Source organism: Nannospalax galili, unplaced genomic scaffold (genome assembly GCF_000622305.1).
Source record: "Nannospalax galili isolate Female #2095 unplaced genomic scaffold, S.galili_v1.0 scaffold1328, whole genome shotgun sequence".
Taxonomy (NCBI): domain Eukaryota; kingdom Metazoa; phylum Chordata; class Mammalia; order Rodentia; family Spalacidae; genus Nannospalax; species Nannospalax galili.
Genome location: NW_008358795.1, coordinates 304,248 through 322,136, shown reverse-complemented (window position 1 = coordinate 322,136; position 17,889 = coordinate 304,248). Strand labels below are relative to the sequence as shown.

At 50.3% G+C, this 17,889-nt stretch overlaps 1 protein-coding gene across 5 annotated transcripts; it reads left to right on the top strand.

The window, feature by feature from the left end:
• Nucleotides 1-1,762: 1,762 nt before the first annotated feature.
• Slc25a45 (solute carrier family 25 member 45) lies at nt 1,763-9,473 on the top strand. 5 transcript variants are annotated; one of them, XM_029558216.1, is made up of 7 exons: nt 1,763-2,710; nt 3,334-3,450; nt 3,686-3,729; nt 3,927-3,998; nt 4,282-4,467; nt 7,114-7,372; nt 7,475-9,473. In XM_029558216.1, exons 5-7 carry the CDS (start codon nt 4,303-4,305, stop codon nt 7,741-7,743), a joined length of 693 nt encoding a protein of 230 aa, XP_029414076.1. In that variant the 5' UTR covers nt 1,763-2,710; nt 3,334-3,450; nt 3,686-3,729; nt 3,927-3,998; nt 4,282-4,302; the 3' UTR covers nt 7,744-9,473. The 5 variants fall into 5 exon arrangements, with proteins under 5 accessions (XP_029414076.1, XP_029414075.1, XP_008820396.1 ...); XM_029558215.1 differs by having other exon boundaries at nt 3,334-3,466; XM_008822174.3 differs by lacking the exon at nt 3,334-3,450.
• The last annotated feature ends 8,416 nt before the right edge of the window (nt 9,474-17,889 follow it).

Below are 17,889 nucleotides of genomic sequence, written 5' to 3'. Positions count from 1 at the left end.
CTTGCTATGTTCTAAACACTTATCCTTATATTCATAGATACGTGTGGCTTTCACCACTCATCAGAAACATTTTAAGTGCCAGGGGAAGAGGTGTATGACCATAAGGAAACAGAGTCTTAAAGGCTCCTGGGACCTTGCTCACATGAACCTATAGAAACGGTGACAGCATGCACAAGACCCGTGCAAACTCAGACAAAAACCAGCATAGAACTGGAGAAATGGGCAGGAGGCCATAACTTTGGCGAGGAACTACTGGCAGCTGATCACTGCTGGGTGGGGGACAGTTGATCTTCAAGAAAGTGATGCTAGACAGGCTGAACAGCCTCCAGTGAGTGAACCCACACCAAGGGACATCTAAGTACACAAGTCAAGCTTGATAAGCTTTAACACATATGACAAAATGCATGAAGTCCTATGGGCAGGCTATGGGGGTGCAGATAGGGAAGGGGGAGGTTAAATATGATGAAGTTGTATGAAATGTACAAAAACTCAACAAATGTTGTTTTTACAAAGCTTCTTTTGGACCCAGAAAGAGGGCTCAGTGGTTAAAAACACTGCCTGTTCTTGCAGAAAACCAGGGCTCAGTTCCCAGCACCCATATGTCAGCTAACAACCCTCTGTAACTCCAGTTTCAGGGGATCTGATGCCCTCTTCTGGCCTCCGTGGAAACTGCATGCACATGTTGCACTTACACACATGCAGGCAAAGCTCTCATACACATAAAATTTAAAATTAAAAAAATTAAAAATAACACGTTATGTGTGCATGCGTGTGAGTGTGCACACACATTTAAATCTAGATTCTGGGTCTGGGGGATGGCTTAAGTTCAAACCAACAACCCAAGTTTGATCCCCAGAACCCATGGGAAAAGCTGGCTATGGAGTCACAGCCCTCCTACAGCCAGATGTGGGGTACAGAGCCAAGAGAGCCACCCCGAAGTTCACAGGTCAGCTAGCCCGGGGTACACAGCACAGCAGCAGAAACAAAAGCGACCCTGCTTCAACAAGGTGGAAGGCAAGAACCAATTCCCAAAAGTTGTCCTCTGATCTCTACACATGTGCTTTGGCATGCGTGCCCCCTCCAAAGCACACACACAATCAGTTTTTAAAAAACTAGAGTCTTCCTATGAGATAAGTTGATATTTTTCTTTCTGAGTTTGACTTATTTTGTTTAACATGATGATCCAGGTCCATCCGTCGTCTTGCAATGACATCATTGTATTCTCCTTTCCTGAAGAAAACTCTGTGGTATACATTCTCTTTATCCAATCATGTGTTGATGGACAGGGGCTTTTGCATTCTTCTTGATCCCTTGGAGATGAGAGAAATCAGGCCTGGCCACTAACACTGTTCTCTGACTTTTCCATCCATCCATTCATTCATCCATCCATTCACTAGGATTTCTTGTGTTCCTCCCCTGTGTCACACACTTCTCTAATCCTCTAAGCATGTAAGTGGATAAAACAGCCAGAGGTCCTTGTCTGCAGAGATAACAGGTCAGGGACATTTGCAAAGGGAGAAAGGAAAGGAAGAGCCTGGGAAAGAGGGGTACAGACTGCTGGGTGAGCTGGCAGATTGCCACTGTCCATGCTATGACTTGGGGAGGCCTCACTGAAAAGGTGACATTTCAGCCCCAGCTTGAAGGAGACTAGGGAGGGTGTCCAGGAAGAGGACCGCCAGCCTGAGGGCCTGGGGGTGGGGTGGGGGAGTCTGTTCATAGTGGCGCAGGAAGCAGGACATGAGGTCATAGGAGAAGGGCGGTACTGTGAGGGCTCAGACAGCGTAGAAGAGATTTGGCCTCTCTTTCGTTTTAATTTATAGAGAAAAGACATTTCTTGCTCACAGTTTAGAGGCAAGAAAGTCCAAAATGTAGGCGCTGGCATCTGGTGAGGGTCTTCCGGCTTCATCATCCCAAGGATGAAGGCAAGAGAGCGGGAGGGAGAGCAGGATTGGATTTTGACTCGGACTATCATCAGGCCTTTGCACAATCTATGACATAGTCAAAAGCCCCATTGTTGGTTCCCCTGGGGAAGAAGAGGATGTGTTTCTGATTCACACGGCGGGCAAAGCTGTAAACAGCTCTGAAGGGAGCAGACAAACAGGCTTCAGGGCCTGGTGAGTCACTCACTTCTGCCCCCCGCCCCCCTTCCAGGGTGGTTCTCAGCCTACCCTGGGTTCAGGTGGCTGCTGCGGGCCACTACGGCCTGGGACTGCCATCTGGTGGTGACCCTCTGCCTTCACACAGCTTCACAGCCTGTCTTAGTAGGTGAGGCCTGGGTTCCTTGGGGATGAACAGGAGCTTGGGCCTGGCTGGCTGAGCAGGCAGGGCCTGGTCTCTTGCTGACTGAGGTAGTCTTGGAGGGATCAGCAAGCTGGGACCCAGTTGCTAGCTCTTGCCACAGGGTGAGGTTCTCACTATCCAGGCACAGGACACAGGCTAGGTGGGGCTGTCACCTTCAGAGACTCCTGATTCCACACACCTCTTCCAGGCCCAGGGTCACTGAAGTTGGCTTGGCCTCGCTAATAGTTGCCTGAGGTCTGGGCACTGGGCCACTTCTCACCATCCAGCCGGGGTTAAACATTAGTGGGAGGTTATCGGGTTTGGAGAGGGGGTGGGAATTGCACTTGCAACAGTCTCCTCTGCGGCCCTGCCTGGAGCTCCAGTTCCCACATAATGCCTGTGGAGGAGTTTGTGGCTGGCTGGATCTCTGGTGAGACATTTTTCTTCTTTCTGTCTCAGCACCCCCAAGGGTGGGCTGCCTCCTAGAGAGGGTGGGTTGTCAAGAGGAGCTGATCCCCCTGGAGCTCCTACAGCCAGCTGTCCCAAGAACCTCCTAGGAACGGCCAATGAGGAGGAGAGGGGAGGAAGGCATGAGCAGGAGGGGCTACTTCTGCATCCCAAGGCCACGCTGCCAGATACCACTGCAGGTCTGAGAGCTAGGAAGCAGCCTACACCCGAGCCCCTTCTTCCAGCCTCTTCTGAGGGGCCTGGACGGCATCCACCTTTGATCTCACAGGCTGTCCTGAATTCTCCTTTGGAAATCTGCCCTCCCAGGCAATGGGTGACACTCCTAGGTCTTGAGGCCTGCGATGGGCTGTACCCAGCCCAGCTTCAGGTGACATTCCTGTCATGAGGAAGAAGGACAGCATGAACCTGCCTTGTGGGGATGGCTGTGTTCAGAAGCAGCATCTACCAGGGAAAGGAAAACTAGGTAGTGGGTGGCCTCCTCCCCTGGGGCCTGCAGGACTCTGGGAAGGGCCCCCAGCTCTGCACTGATCATGGCAATGGGGAGAAGGCAGGGGAAGAGGCCAGCAGGGTCTGTTCTGATTCAAGGTCACGGACCTCTGAGAGGAAGAAAGGCAGGTGTACAGCTGATGGGGGGTTAGGCATGGCGGCCATTCCTTCCAGAGCCCCATGTTCAGTGTGTCACAGCTGGCTCTTCCCTATTGTGTATGTATGTCTTCAGGTGAGGCCCAGGGATCTCCCTCCCTTGTCCCAATACCTTTATGGCCCAGTGCTAGATGTGATGGGGCAGGATGTGGCAACAGGAATCCCTTTGGAGTCCCAAGAATGTGGGTGATGGATGTCTGAGCAGGCCTGGTCTCCTGGCTCTGCCTCAATCCCTCTTTTGTCTAAAATAGACTTGCACACGGCCCTCACTCATAGCATCTTCCTGTCATTGCAGGAGCTGTGGGTCTGGTCCTGGGACACCCCTTTGATACTGTAAAGGTGAGTTTAGTAACAGAGACACCAGAGCAGCAGGCAGTCTGGCCTTCTGAACATGGACGAGAGACGAGGCCTGGCTGGCTGGGTTGGCTCTTGCCTCATGTGCCCGCCAGCACCTGTTGTGTGGGCGATCTGGCTGCTGCTGTGGGAGCAGCCCTGGCCTGCCCACCTGCCTTACCTGCCCCATCCTCTTCATCCAGGTGCGGCTGCAGACCCAGAACACATACCGGGGCATTGTGGACTGCGTTCTGAAGACTTACCGCCATGAGTCGGTGCGTGGTCCACTTCTTTGGGGTGGGAGTCATCGGGGGCAGGTGTCGCCTGTTTTCTTTTTCTTGCTAACGAGTTCCAAGTCTTCAGCTCTTGAGGGTGCCTGGCAGTAGCTTAACACCCCAAAGGTGGAGCTGAGGCCTTCCCCGCCTCCCCTGCTCTGTTGTCCTGGGACAGGACTGAAGCAGGAGTGATGTACAGCCAGTACATAAGGCCTGGCCAGAGCTGGAATGGGGAGTGGGAGACCCACTATGCGTCCTCTAGTGTCACTGTGTTGCTCTGCAGCTCCTGGGCTTCTTCAAGGGAATGAGCTTTCCCATCGCCAGTGTAGCCCTGGTCAACTCTGTCCTCTTTGGAGTGTACAGCAATACCCTGATGGCACTCACAACGACTTCCCACCAGGAGCGGCGGGCCCAGCCGCCCAGCTACACGAACATCTTCATAGCAGGTTGCACTGGGGGCCTCTTGCAGGTAAGAAGGCAGCGTGTGGGTAGGTGTGCAGGTGTGACAGTGATGGATCTGTCCCCTCCCAGTCCCCTCTGGACTCACAGCTGTACATGGTCAGGCCTTCCCAAAGGGTACGTGTGGCTGTTGCTCCCAGTGGCCTGGTCATGTTGTGGCTTGCCAGGCTGCAGACCTAGAGGTGGGAGTCATGGAGACCAGAGGAAGCAAAAGGTAGAGTTGAGCAGGTAGTGCCAAGAAGATACCAGCCAGTCAATGCCCACCCTCAGGCTTGTCTGCCTTCAGAGGGATCTTCTAGTTCCAGAGTTCTGAGAAGACTATGCTGCAGGATGACCTTTGACCCTGAGGAACCTGCATCCTTACTAAAGCTCAAAACCCTGCTCTCTGGTGTTCCTAAGGTGGTCCTGGTTCATCCTGCCTGCTCAGCCCAGGCTTTTGCCTGAAGTTCCTGGGTAACCATAATCTCTGAGCCTCACTTGAGGCCACAGGTCACAGATCTCAGGGAATGCTAATCATTAAGTCACTCCCATCATTCATTTTGGTCTTTGTTCTCAGCACTGTAGTGTTCAGGCTTCTGAGGGGTGTGGTGGGGGCAGGAAGGCCTTCCAGGCCTCAGAGGAGACCTGAGCCGAGGGGAGTGTCTGAGTGTGAAGGGACAAAGGAACAAGTGCCAGTTCAATCTATACCTAGCTGGGTTCCTGGGTGACCCTATAATGGGTACCTGCCCTGATGCTGCTGATACTTCATGGGACAGAGGGCAAGACCAGAGGACAAAGTCAGACTGCACACTCCAGTGGTTAATGATTACTGAGACCCCAGAGTCCTGGCTTTTCTTCTCCCTCTTCCTCCTCCTGCTCCTCTTCCTCCTGCTCCTTTCCCTCTCCTCCTCCTCCTCTTCCTGCTCTTCCTCCTCCTCTTCCTCTTCCTCCTCCTCTTCTTCCTGCTCCTCTTCCTCCTTTTCTTCCTCCTCCTCCTCTTCCTGCTCTTCCTCCTGCTCCTCCTCTTCTTCTTCCTCCTTTTCTTCTCCTCCTCCTCCTCTTCCTCCTCCTCCTTTTAGCTTTTTGAGACAAGGTCTTACTATGTCTCCCTGACTGGCCTGTAACTAAGGCTGTAGATCAAGCTAGCCTCAAACTTGCAATAATCCTACTGCCTTTCTCCCCAAATCTGGAATTACAGCTATAGGCCACCAAACCCAGTTTACTGCCCATCTGTGTGCAGATGTGTACCTACATATTTCCCAAACCTAGAGGTCTGCACCCCACAAAACCAGTAAGTGACCTCAGACCTGGGTGAAGCAGCCTGATCTAAGCCCAGCCAGGCCCCTCTCCTCACTCACCTTCCCTTTATCTCTCTGGAAAGGATAGGGGCTGTCAGGGCCACAGGTGGGGACTGGGGCTAGGAACTGCCTGGAGCCTGGGTTTACTGGCAAGGCTCAAACTACTGTCAATAGGGTCTTGAAGCCCAAATGTGTTTCAGTGGGGAAGTGGGAGGAAGGGGCAGAAGTACACAGACTCTGATGGCATGAATGTTGCTTTTGACCTGGTTGAAGCTGCCCCTGTCAGTAGTTAAATAGCACCTAAGTCTCCATGGTTCCCACCTCATGAAAGCCCCATTCAGTCTTGGAGCCATCCTGAGTGCTGGGGTCTGAACTCAAGTCCCCTGGAAGAGCAGTATGTGCTTTTAACCACTGAATCATCTCTCTACTCCAGCCCTGATTGGTTTTTTGAGACAGGGTCTCACTGTGTAGCTCAGGCTGGCCTTGAACTTGTGGCAATCCTCTCACCTCAACCTCTGGGATTATAGGCATGAGCTACCACACCCAGCCAGGACCCCAGTTCTCACCTGTACTTTGGCAGTTTTGTTTTTGTATTTGAGACAGGGTCTCACTGTGTAGCCCAGGCTGGCCTGGAACTCACAGAAATCCTCCTGCCTCTTTTCCAGTGCTGGGTCAAAAGTGTACACCACCATGCCTGGGAAGCAGCTTCCCTCAATGTAATTGCATCCCTGACCCAACCCTCACCCCCTCCAGATCCTCCCCATCCCAATCTAGTGTCACCCCAAACCTGTGTCCTGGCATCCCACGAAAATAGTAAGGGCTCTAGGACCTGCCAAATCTCACCTATCACCACCATCTATCACCCCACCCTTAAAAGCCTGTGTGTTGGGATACCAGAAGCTAGGCCTTGGTGAGAGGCAGGGAGGTTGGCCCTGGTGTTGCCTGTGGGGGCCTCGGGGAGGTGCCATGCAGAAGGGGAGGGAGTGGGACTGAGATGCTGGGCCCTTATTGGAACAGTGCTGGTGAGATGACCTTCACAGGGGAGGGAGGCTCGGTCCCTCACTGTTTGTTTTCTGCTCGGGGGATAAATCCTTATTCAGCTGCAGCCATGGCAAACACATGCTCCTCCCCGGACTTAGGGAGCTCGCTCCTACTCGTCCTTGAGTGCCTGGGCCTACTATCTCATGAGCTGGGCCCATATCAGGCCAGATAAGGGAGGAAGCCTGTCCCTATCTGTCCCCAGACACTTTGGCCGCACCCAGTCATGTGTGTGAGAGGCCAGGAGCTGGTGGCAGGAGCCCCTCTCCCTGTCTCCCCATTGTGATTGTAGGCAGACAATTCCCAGGCTGATCCAGGCCCCTCTGTGTCCTTCTCAACAGGCCTACTGCCTGGCCCCTTTCGACCTCATCAAAGTCCGTCTACAAAACCAGACAGAGCCCAGGGTGCAGCCAGGGAGCCATCAACCCCGGTATCGGGGACCTGTGCACTGTGCAGCCTCCATCTTTCGGGAAGAAGGGCCCCAGGGACTGTTCCGAGGATCCTGGGCCTTGGTGCTGAGGGACACCCCCACGTTAGGAATGTATTTTGTCACTTATGAAGGGCTGTGTCGCCAGTACACACCAGAAGGCCAAAATCCCAGTAAGTATGAGGTGGCGTTAGGGTATGGCAGAAGGGAGGGCATTAGGGGCTGGGGAGATGCTCTGTTCCAGTCTGACCCTACCCTGGCTCTCTCTGCTCCAGGCTCAGCCACAGTACTGGTGGCAGGGGGATTTGCAGGCATCGCCTCCTGGATCACAGCCACACCCTTTGATGTGATCAAGTCCCGGATGCAGATGGATGGGCTGAAAGGGAGAAAATACCGGGGGATGCTGGATTGTATGGCTAGCAGCTTCCGGCAGGAAGGAGTAGGGGTCTTTTTCCGGGGGATGACCCTGAACAGCGCCCGTGCCTTTCCTGTCAACGCCGTCACCTTCCTTAGCTATGAATATCTCCTGCGCTTGTGGAGATGAGCCTGGCCAGGGAGTGCTAGAAGCTCCACAGCAGGACCATGGCCCACAGCAGGATCTGAGGCCAAGCTAAAGCACCTAGCTTGCAGTTGGCAGGCAAGAGGCACCTCCCTCACAACACCCAGCAGTGCAGGAGCCACTGAGCAATAAACCACTGACCCTGGCTCTGCACAGACTCCAAGGTACATTCTGCCTCCAGCCCATCCCACCAGGACTCCTTCTTTCCATGAAACAGGGACATAAGGCACAAACCAGCCAGGGGATCTGATGACACACAGTCACCATGCCACAGCTGCCCCTCTGAAGGAGCTTCCAGGGACTAGTCACTGTGCTGGCATCACCCACCCCCTGGGTTCCAGTGATGGTACATACTTGACTCTTTCCACTCCTCCTTTCAAGCCACTCCCCTGGACTGGAGAAGAACCCTGTATCTCCTCCCCGTCCAGAATCCTTCAGGGACTTCCGTTACCTTCAACACCTGTCTGTCCCTCCTCATTGGGCAGCCCTCTCTTGGTTGCTTCCTTCTAACCTTCCTCTGTCATGACCCAGGAGTCCTCAGCAGGGCGTCCCCAGCATCCCTCCAGCTGGCCCACTTCCCTCCTCAACCCAGGCAGAGCTCTGTCTCTAGGTTCCTTCCAGTCCCCTGTGGGCTGATGTTGGGTTCCCAGGCACCTCAGCCCGCCTGCCTGCCTCCACCATAGCTCTTGCCTGTTTTGCTCCTCAGGGTCATTAGTCTATGAAAGCCTTGTGGTCAGGTTGTACTTCTGTCTCTGGGGATAAGCCTGATGCTTGAACAGATATATTCAATAAAATTTTGTCCAATGAAGTGATGATGCTCCCCCCTCTACCCTGCAACCTGTCTCCCCTGTTCCAGCTACCACACCTGCATCTTAGTCCTGCCACACACATCTGTCTGCTGAGACTTTCGCCCTCACTACCATGCTCTGACTCACCCTCTCTAGTTCATCTCTGCCTTGTCTACACCCCTCCTTATGGGACTTCTCTATTTACCCATCTCAGTTGCTAAATTATAATTAAACATTTGGCTGAGAAACTTCCCTTAGCTGACAATACAGTTGAACATAGTCTGTACTGACTATAGTGTTCTGATCTGGTCTGAGATCAACCTGAGTTTTCCATGGTGACCTGAATTCTGGAATTCCTGCCATGGCTGTCTCCTATGAATTACCTGGTTCCAACTCTCCTAGGCTGGCCCCTTCATGAGCTTATGGAAGCTCTCCTTCAATGCACCATGCGTCATAGACTATTGGTGGTTGCCCCAGATGGTTCTCTCATGCTCAAAGTGGGGCAGAAGGGTAGGTGGCCCTGAGCAAGGCTGTGTTTTCCAGCTTCCTTTGCAGCTATGTGAGGCTTAACCTAAAGTTCTTCCCAGAGAAATATGAGAAAAAAGGATGGATGAGAATTACCAGCCACTTTTGTTGGAGGAAAATCCTCGTTGTTGGTTATAAGTGTGACAACTGGACTGGCCTTGAAGGCCCTGCTGAGCACGCAGGAGGGCCCTGCCAGCCTGGAAAGTGTGTAGCCTTGAAGCAGATAGCCTACCTCTCCCACATGCTGAGTTCTGAGGTCTCATTGTTACAACACTCCAGCAAACTTTCCCCTAACTAACCCAATGGTCCTTGGGACAGCAGAGCTTGTTGCAGGCAGCAAGCAGGACCCATCCAGACCTACAGAACTCAAGTCCTTGAGGATGAGGCCCAGGAATCTGTATTTACCCCTGGAGATTGGTCTCCCTGAATCCCCAGCTGGCCTGGAACTCACCACGTGGGCCTTGAACTCTCAGAGATCTGCCTGCCTCTGCCTCCTGAGTGTTGGGATTAAAAGCATGCACCACCATGCCCGACCTGATTTTTAATTTAAAAAATTTTTATTTTATGTGTATGAGTGTATTGCCTGCATGTATGTGAGTGCACCTGTGTCATGTAATGCATTGGAGGTCAGAAGAGGGCTTCGGATTCCCCTGGAACTGGAGTTAAGGACAGTTTGTAGCCGCCGTGTGAGTGCTGGGAATTGAACCTGGGTCCTCTGCAACAGCAGTCAGTGCTCTTGACTGCTGAGCCATCTGTCCAGCCCTGATTTTAATTTTTTTTTTTTTTTGTCTTTTTGAGACAGGGTCCTGGAACTCACTATGTAGACCAGGCTGGCCTTGAACTCACAGAGATCTGCCTGCCTCTGCCTCCTGAGTGCTGGGATTAAAGGTGTGCGCCACCATGCCTGGCTCCGATTTTTAATTTTTTAAAGAAAATATATTATTTTTAGTGTCTGAGCGTTTTGTTGGCCTGTATGTAAGTGCACCATGTTTTGCAATGCTGGTAGAGGCCAGAAGACGGTGTCAGATCCTCTGGAACTGGTGGTTGTTAGCCACCATGTGGATGCTGGGAACAAATCAAACCAAACTGGGCCATCTGCAAGAATAGCTGTGGGGGCTGGAGAGATGGCTCAGCAGTTAAGAACACTGGCTGATGAAGTATGTGTTGAGAACAGTTTGATGTAAGTGGCAGACAGCTTATTGGAGCAAGGAAAAAAGAGAGAAGATATACAAAGATAAATTTGATTTCTCTGAAAATAAATTTGACAACCTATTAAAGATGATTAAAATTAAACTGAGGAAGTCTCTTTAAAAAAAACAAAAAGGTGGTGGCACACACCTGTAGTCCCAGCACTCTGGAGGCAGAGGCAGGCAGAGCTCTGTCAGTTCAAGGCCAGCCTGGTCTACATAGCGAGTTCCAGGACAGCTGGGGCTACGGGGAGAACCTGTCTCAAAAAAGAGAAAAACAAAAAACAACAACAAAAACAACCACTGGCTGTTCTTGCAGAAGACCAGGGTTCGAATCCCAGCACCCACATGGCAGCTGACAACTGTCTGTAACTCCAGTTCCAAGGGATTCAACACCCTGGAATTTCATGACACAGTGCACTTACATACGTGTAGGAAATGTACACATGCAAATGCACATAAAAAAAAAAAAGAATAGCCAGTGCCCTTAACCACTGAGCCATCTCCTACAGGCGTGTGCCACCACACCTGGCTTAAAAATACGTTTTTAAAAAATTGTTTTTAAAAGGGCTGGAAAGGCGGGGTGTAGTGGTGCATGCCTTTAATCCCAGCACTCCGGAGGCAGAGGCAGGCGGATCTCTGTGAGTTCAAGGCCAGCCTGGTTTCCATAGCAAATCCAGGCCAGCTAGGGCTACAGGGAGACCCTGTTTCAAAGAGACAAAAAATAATTATTTTTTAGGGCCGGAGAGATGGCTCAGCAGTCAAGAACACTGGTTGTTCTTGTAGAAGACCTGGGTTTGAGTCCCAGCACCCACATGGCAGCTAACAACTGTCTGTGACTCCAGTTCCAGAGGATCCAACAGCCTCTTCTGTCCTCCCCAGGCATTGCATGACATGGATGCACTTACCTACATGCAGGCAATACAGGCACACACACAAAATAATAAATTTAAAAAAATTTATTTTTATTTTGTGTGTATGAGTGTTTTGCTGACATGTATAGAATTTTGACACCTGAGTGTAATGCCTGCAGAAGCTAGAAGATCCCCTGGAACTGGAGTTTTTGAATGGTTGTTAGCCGCCATGTGGGTGCTGGGAACTGAACCTGGGTCCTATGCAAGAGCAGCCAGTGCTCTTTGCTGAGCCATCTCCAGCCCCTTACATTAAAAAAATTATTTCTATTGTTTTAATTTCGTGTACGTGTGTCAGGGGTAGGGGGTATGCGCAGTCCTCAGAGGCTGCTTTCCCCAGCCTGGCCCTGCCTACAGTACACAGGTCAAAGGCAAGTCCTCGGCTTCCGGCTCTGGCCAGTGTGTTGGAGCAGCCCTTCCTTTCCCCTCTTCTCACATCAGCGTCCCAAACCCCTGCCAAACTTCTTCTAAAGGACCTAGGCTGGCCTCCAGCAGGCTGGGTAGCTGAGAATGACCTTGAACTCCTGATCTTCCTGCTTTGTGGATCCATCCCATTCCAGAGCTGGGCTTACAGGCCTGCACCACCAGGCCTGGCAACTTCTTTTCTTTTTAGATTAAAAAAATTTTTTTTTAAATTTTATGTGTATGAGTGTTTGCCCACGTATATGTATGTGCAAAATGGGTGTGCCTGGTGCCTAAGGAGGCTAGAAGAGGGATCCCCGGAACTGGAGTTAGGAGTGCCAGCTGCCATGTGGGTGCGGGAAACTGAATCCCAGGTCTTTGGCAAGAGGAGAAAGTGCTCTTAACTACTGAGCCATCTCTCCAACCATACAACATCTTTTTTTCTTTCTTTTTTTTTTTTTTTTTGAGGCAGGATCTCCCTGTAGCCCCAGCTGACCCAGATCTCGCTATGTAGACCAGGCTGGCCTCCATCTTACAGAGATCTGCCTGCCTCTGCCTCCTAAGTGCTGGGATTAAAGACATGCACCACCGCATCCCAGAAGGCTAACATCTTTCTTGAAATGCAGTTGTGGAATTCTGATCAAGTCATTGTGCTCTTTCATGACGTCCCGTTATTTGGAGGAATCAGGGGAGTTCCTTCCCCCAACATGGGAGGCCTTCAGACATTTGCCCACTCTTGATTTGATTCCTTCAACACATCTGGCCCTCTGCTACCACAGACCTTTGCACATGCTCCCTTGGTTTGGGCCTCCCCCTCATCCTTCAACTCTCCATTGCACATTGCTTCCTTCAACAGACCTTCCAGAACCTTCTGTCTAGGTCAGCTTCCTTGGGCTGTAGCAGTGTTTCAGAAGCACCTGGAGGTTTTGTTAAATAAAGAACAGCTTGCTGTGTGTACCTTGGAGTTTCTGGCTCAGTAGGTTTGGGGAGGGTCAGAGGATGTGTGTTTCACCAAGTTCCCGAAGGTGACTGATGCTACAAGCGCTGGCCTCACACTGGCTCATGTTTTCTTGTCCCCTCCATTCCTCTGTCTATAATCACACACTTGTGTCTGGGTCTCTTGGTGTGCCTGATTATATCTGTCTCTCTAAACCATGAACTCCAACTCCTTGTTATTATCATTAGAACTCTGGCTGGCATCAAGGGCTGCCCAAGAAATTGTTTTGTGTTTTGAGACAAGGTCTTACTATGTAGCCTCGGCAGGCTTGGAACTCACTATGTAGGCCAGGCTGGCCTCAAACTCATAGAGATCTGCCTTCCTTTGCCTCCCTGTGCTGGGATTAAAAGTATGCACCACCACACATTGCTACAAGAAATACTTCTGAGACAAAGGCAGGAGGATCTCTGTTTAATTGAGGCCAGCCTGATCTACACAGGGAGTTCCAGGCTAGCTGGGGCTAGAGAGACCCTGTCTCAAATAAAAGAGAAACAAGTTCTGGATGGCTGAGGATGCAGCTCAGTCAGTAGAGTGCTGCTTACCTTGCAAGCAAACAGTCCTGGATTTGACCCCCAACATTGCACAGATGGGGCATGGCGACACCCACCTGTAATTCTAGCTATAAGCGGGTTGAGGCAGGAGGATCAGAAGTTCAAGGTTATCCTTGGCTAAATATTGAGTTCAAGGCCAGGACAGGATACATGAGACCATGCCTCAAAAAAAATTTTTTTTACCAAAATGAATGAATAAATGATGAAGGAGTGAACAAAAGAAAACTGCTCTTTCCGACGTCTTCTTTGGTGGGCCAGTACTGTAGTCGTCTTCTTACCATAAACCAACAAGATCCCGGATCAGTTACTACAAGCAGAACTGAAAGCCTTGCTAACTTACAAGAAGTGAGTGATGTCCTGCAGGCCCCTTGGAAGACCAGGAACTATGGAGCGAAGCGAGGATGTGGGGACTGGGGCCGCCCTGGTGTGTGCTGCTTCACCAGAGAAGACCGCTCAGACAAAGTTTTGCTGAATGAAAGTCATTACTGGCCAGGGCTACTACACTAGGGTGTTGGGAACCCAAGTGTGTAGCACCGAGCCATTTCTAGGGTAAGCTTTTATACAGAAGAAACATAACCAAGAGTGAAAAATTTAAGTTCCCAGGCTTACAGGTGGAGATCCCCCTTAACAATTTCTTCTTTTTTTTTGGTCTTTTTGAGACAGGGTCTCCCTGTAGCCCCAGCTGTCCTGGAACTCACTATGTAGACCAGGCTGGCCTTGAACTCACAGAGATCCGCCTGCCTCTGCCTCCCAAGTGCTGGGATTAAAGGCGTGCGTCACCACACCCGGCGCTACAATTTCTTTTCTTTTTTAAAAAAAATATTTTATTTATCATTTTTTATTTTATGTGTATGAGTGTTATGCCTGCTTGTAGGTAAGTGCACCCGTGTCGTGTAATGCCCAAGGAAGACAGAAGAGGCTGTCAGGTCCCCTGGAACTGGAGTTACGGACAGTTGTTAACTGCCATGTGGGTGCTGGGATTCGAACCCGGGTCTTCTGCAAGAGCAGTCAGTGTTCTTAACCGCTGAGCCATCTCTCCAGCCCCCCCTAACAATTTCTATTCTATTAAGTAACAATTACTATTTTGTAGAAGCAAGTCAAGCATAACCTACAGAAGCCATAAATCTGCAGTTAGCTGGTACACTTTGGGACACTCTGACCTGTTCCCCAAACAACCAGGGTCCAGCTGACATGTGCTTCCATACCCTGGGCCAACTGCCTGATAATTTCAGAGACTAGAGTCAGCCTAAACTTTAACCTGGTGTAGCTATGGTAAAGAAGGCACCCTGTTACACCAGGGTAAATGCTGACCTCATGACTGAGACATGCAGAACCATGGGCTAGGGGCCAGTGCAGATCACCAGAAACAGAAGACTGGGGTTCACAGGCCAAGACTCAGAATTGAGCCAGGACCCTCAAGAACATAGCCAGTGAAAAGAGACCAGAAGACCTCCACCCACCAGCACAAGGAAGAGAAAACTGCTTCTCTGGGGTGGAGGGGAAGGAGGTAAAAAGGTTTGTCTCCCCCTGAGACCTAGGAGCCATATTCCCTGCACCTCATGGGTTCCCAGGAGCCTGCCTCTGAGAACCTTGTAGACCATTTTATTAGTGCCCCCTTGTGCCTGAAAGAAGTACAAAGTTTTCTAAAGGTGAGCCTAGGTCAGAGTGTTCCAGAGATTAAGTCCAACCCATAAAAACACTCATACACATAAAATACAAACAAATGAATAAATACTAAAAAACAACAACAAGTGCCAGGCACAGTGGGACACACCTTTAAACCCAGCACTCAGGAGGCAGAAGCAAGCAGATCTCTGTGAATTCAAGGCCAGCCTTGTCCATATAGCAAGTTCCAGGACAGCTGGGGCTACAGGGAAACCTGTCCCAACAAGACCCCCCCAAATTAATAATAATAATAATAATAATAATAATAATAATAATAATAATAAATACTAAAAGCAACAACAAATAACAAGATTAAAATGAGTAAAGGGGGGTCTGGAGATATGGCTCAGCGGTTAAGAGCACTGACTGCTCTTGCAGAGGACCCGGATTCGATTCCCAGCACCCACATGGGCTACAAACCATCCTTAACTCCAGTTCCAGGGGAATCTGAAGCCCTCTTCTGATCTCTGAGGCACTGCACGACATGGGTACACTCATATACATGCAGGCAATACACATAAAAATAATAAAAATTAAAAAAAATAAGCAAAGGCCCTAAATATGTATATCTCTGTCTTCTTTCTTTCTTTGAGACAGGGTGTCATACCCAGCTCTAAGACATTTTTTCCAAAGAAGATATACAGGTAGCTAACGGGCTAAACATAGTGGTACACACCTATAATCCACCATTCAGGACACTGCAGCAGGAGGCCAGCCTGTGCTACAACAGTGAGACCCTGTCTCAGAAACAAGACAAGGTAGGAATGGGGTAGAGGTGGAGGGGCCCTACAGAGGACCACCCTGTTCACTCACTGTGTTTTCCTTGCCTAGATCTTGTCTTTATTTATTTATTTTTTGTTTCTTTGAGACAGGGTCTCACTATGTAACCTTGGCTGGCCTGGAACTTGCTATATAGACCAGGCTGGCTTCAGTCTCACAGAGATCCACCTTGTCTCTGCCTCTGGAGTGCTAGGATTCAAGCCTTGTGCCAGGGCCAGAGAAATGGCTCAGCGCTTAAGAGCACTGGCTGCTCTTACAGAGGGCCCAGGTTCAATTCCCAGCACCCACATGGCAGCTACCAATAGTCCGTAACCCTAGTTCCAAGGGAATCTGATGCCTTCTTCTGACCTCCGAGGGCACTGCAGGACACAGGTGCACTTACATACATACATGCAAGCAATACACTTATTCACACACACACAAAATATATATGTATTTTTTAACTTTTATTTTTATTTCATGTGTATGTGTGTATTGCCTGCACATAGGTAAGTGCACCTGTGTCGTACAATGCCCAGGGAGGACAGAAGAGGCTGTCAGATCCCCTGGGACTGGAGATACGGACAGTTGTTAGCTGCCATGTGGGTGCTAGGATTTGAACCTGGGTCTTCAGCAAGAACAACCAGTGTTCTTAACCGCTGAGCCATCTCTCCATGCCCAATTAAATATTTTTAAAAATAAATAAAGCTGCCAGGTGTGGTGGTGCACACCTTTAATCCCAGCACTTTGGGAGGGAGAGGCAGGCGGATCTTTGTGAGTCCGAGGCTGCCTAGGACTTGTAAATCCTGAGCCTGCTGCCTCTGTGGTGGTGAACTGAGTGTACACCTTCCATATGAAGAACTAGGGGCATCTCAAAGCTGGGTTTCCCCTGAGACACTGGAAGAACACAGTGACTCATAAACAGTCAGGAGCCACAGGAGCGTCTGCCAATATAAACAAATTTCCCACGTAAGGAATGTCCTGGTAATTGGTCAGACTACTAGACATCAGATCACCCTCAGTTAAGTGTCTCAAGACAGGGTCACACTGCAGACACCCACATCCAGCCTCTTCATGTCCTGCTTTTGTATAGCTGCTAGTTGCTCAACTTACTGGGGGCTCTCAGAATACCCCACCTCCAAGTACTCCATACACAGAGGTGCCCCCCCACCCCTAGTTGGCCTAAGCTTGCTGTCCATTGGCCTGGCATCCTTCCCACTCTTCTGTCTACCCGGCATGCTACATATTGAAACTCATCTCTGGGGTGGGCAAGATGGCTCGAAGGGTAAAAGCACTTGCCACGCAAGCCTGACCAGTTGAGTTCCCCAGATCCCACATAAAGGTGGAAGGAAAGAGCGGACTCCACAAGGTTGTCCTCTGACCTCCACACACACACACATTATGGCATATTACCCCTCAGCAAATACACACACACACACACACACACTCATAAATGAAATTATAAAATGAACAACAAAACCACATCACCTCTGCTGGGTCTCCCCAGGCTCACCTCAAGCCTTTCTGGTCCTGCCTGGCAGAAGTATCACCTTTTGCAATCTTGTGGCATAGGAGGCCCTGATAAAGGAGCTGTTGGTGAAATGAAAAAATGGATGAAGAAAAGGATGAACGCGTGGATGGATGGCTGCTCCAAATTCCATTTCCTCGGCTTGCTTGCCACCCTCTACCACAATGTGACCTGAGATTGAGCTGCAGATTATCTGGACCATCCGGAGACCTGTCTGCCAGCTTCCTTCTCACAAAGGCGGCCTGCGAGGAGGGTCCATGCACTGTAGTCCAGGCTGCTGGAATTCTGGTTGAAAGACTTCATGCTTTTTTATCATTATTATTGTTATTACTATTTGTATGAGTGTATTGCCTGAATGTGTGTAAGTGCACCCATGTTGTACAATGCCCTCGGAGGTCAGGTGTTGGACTCCCTGGAGTTGGAGTTACAGATAGCTGTTAGCCATGTGGGTGCTGGGAATTGAACCCGGGTCTTCTGCAAGAACAACCAGTCTTCTTAACCGCTGAGCCATCTCTCCAGCCCTAGCTTCATGCTTCTTTCATGTAAACTAGACCTGGAGAGGCTGAGGATGGTTAGCATGCACCAAGCCCTCCCTGGGTTGGGTTTAATCCCCAGCACCACATAAATCTGGGTGTGGTGGTGAACTTCATTATTCTAGCACTCGGGAGCTGGAGGCTAGTGGTTCAAAGTCATCCTTGGTTACGTAGAAAGTTTGAGGCCAGCCTGGGCTACATGAGACTGTTTCAAAAACAAAGAAGGAAAGTAAACAAGGAAAGAAGGCGAGAAAAGAAAAGCGAAAATCACACCCTGACCTCCTT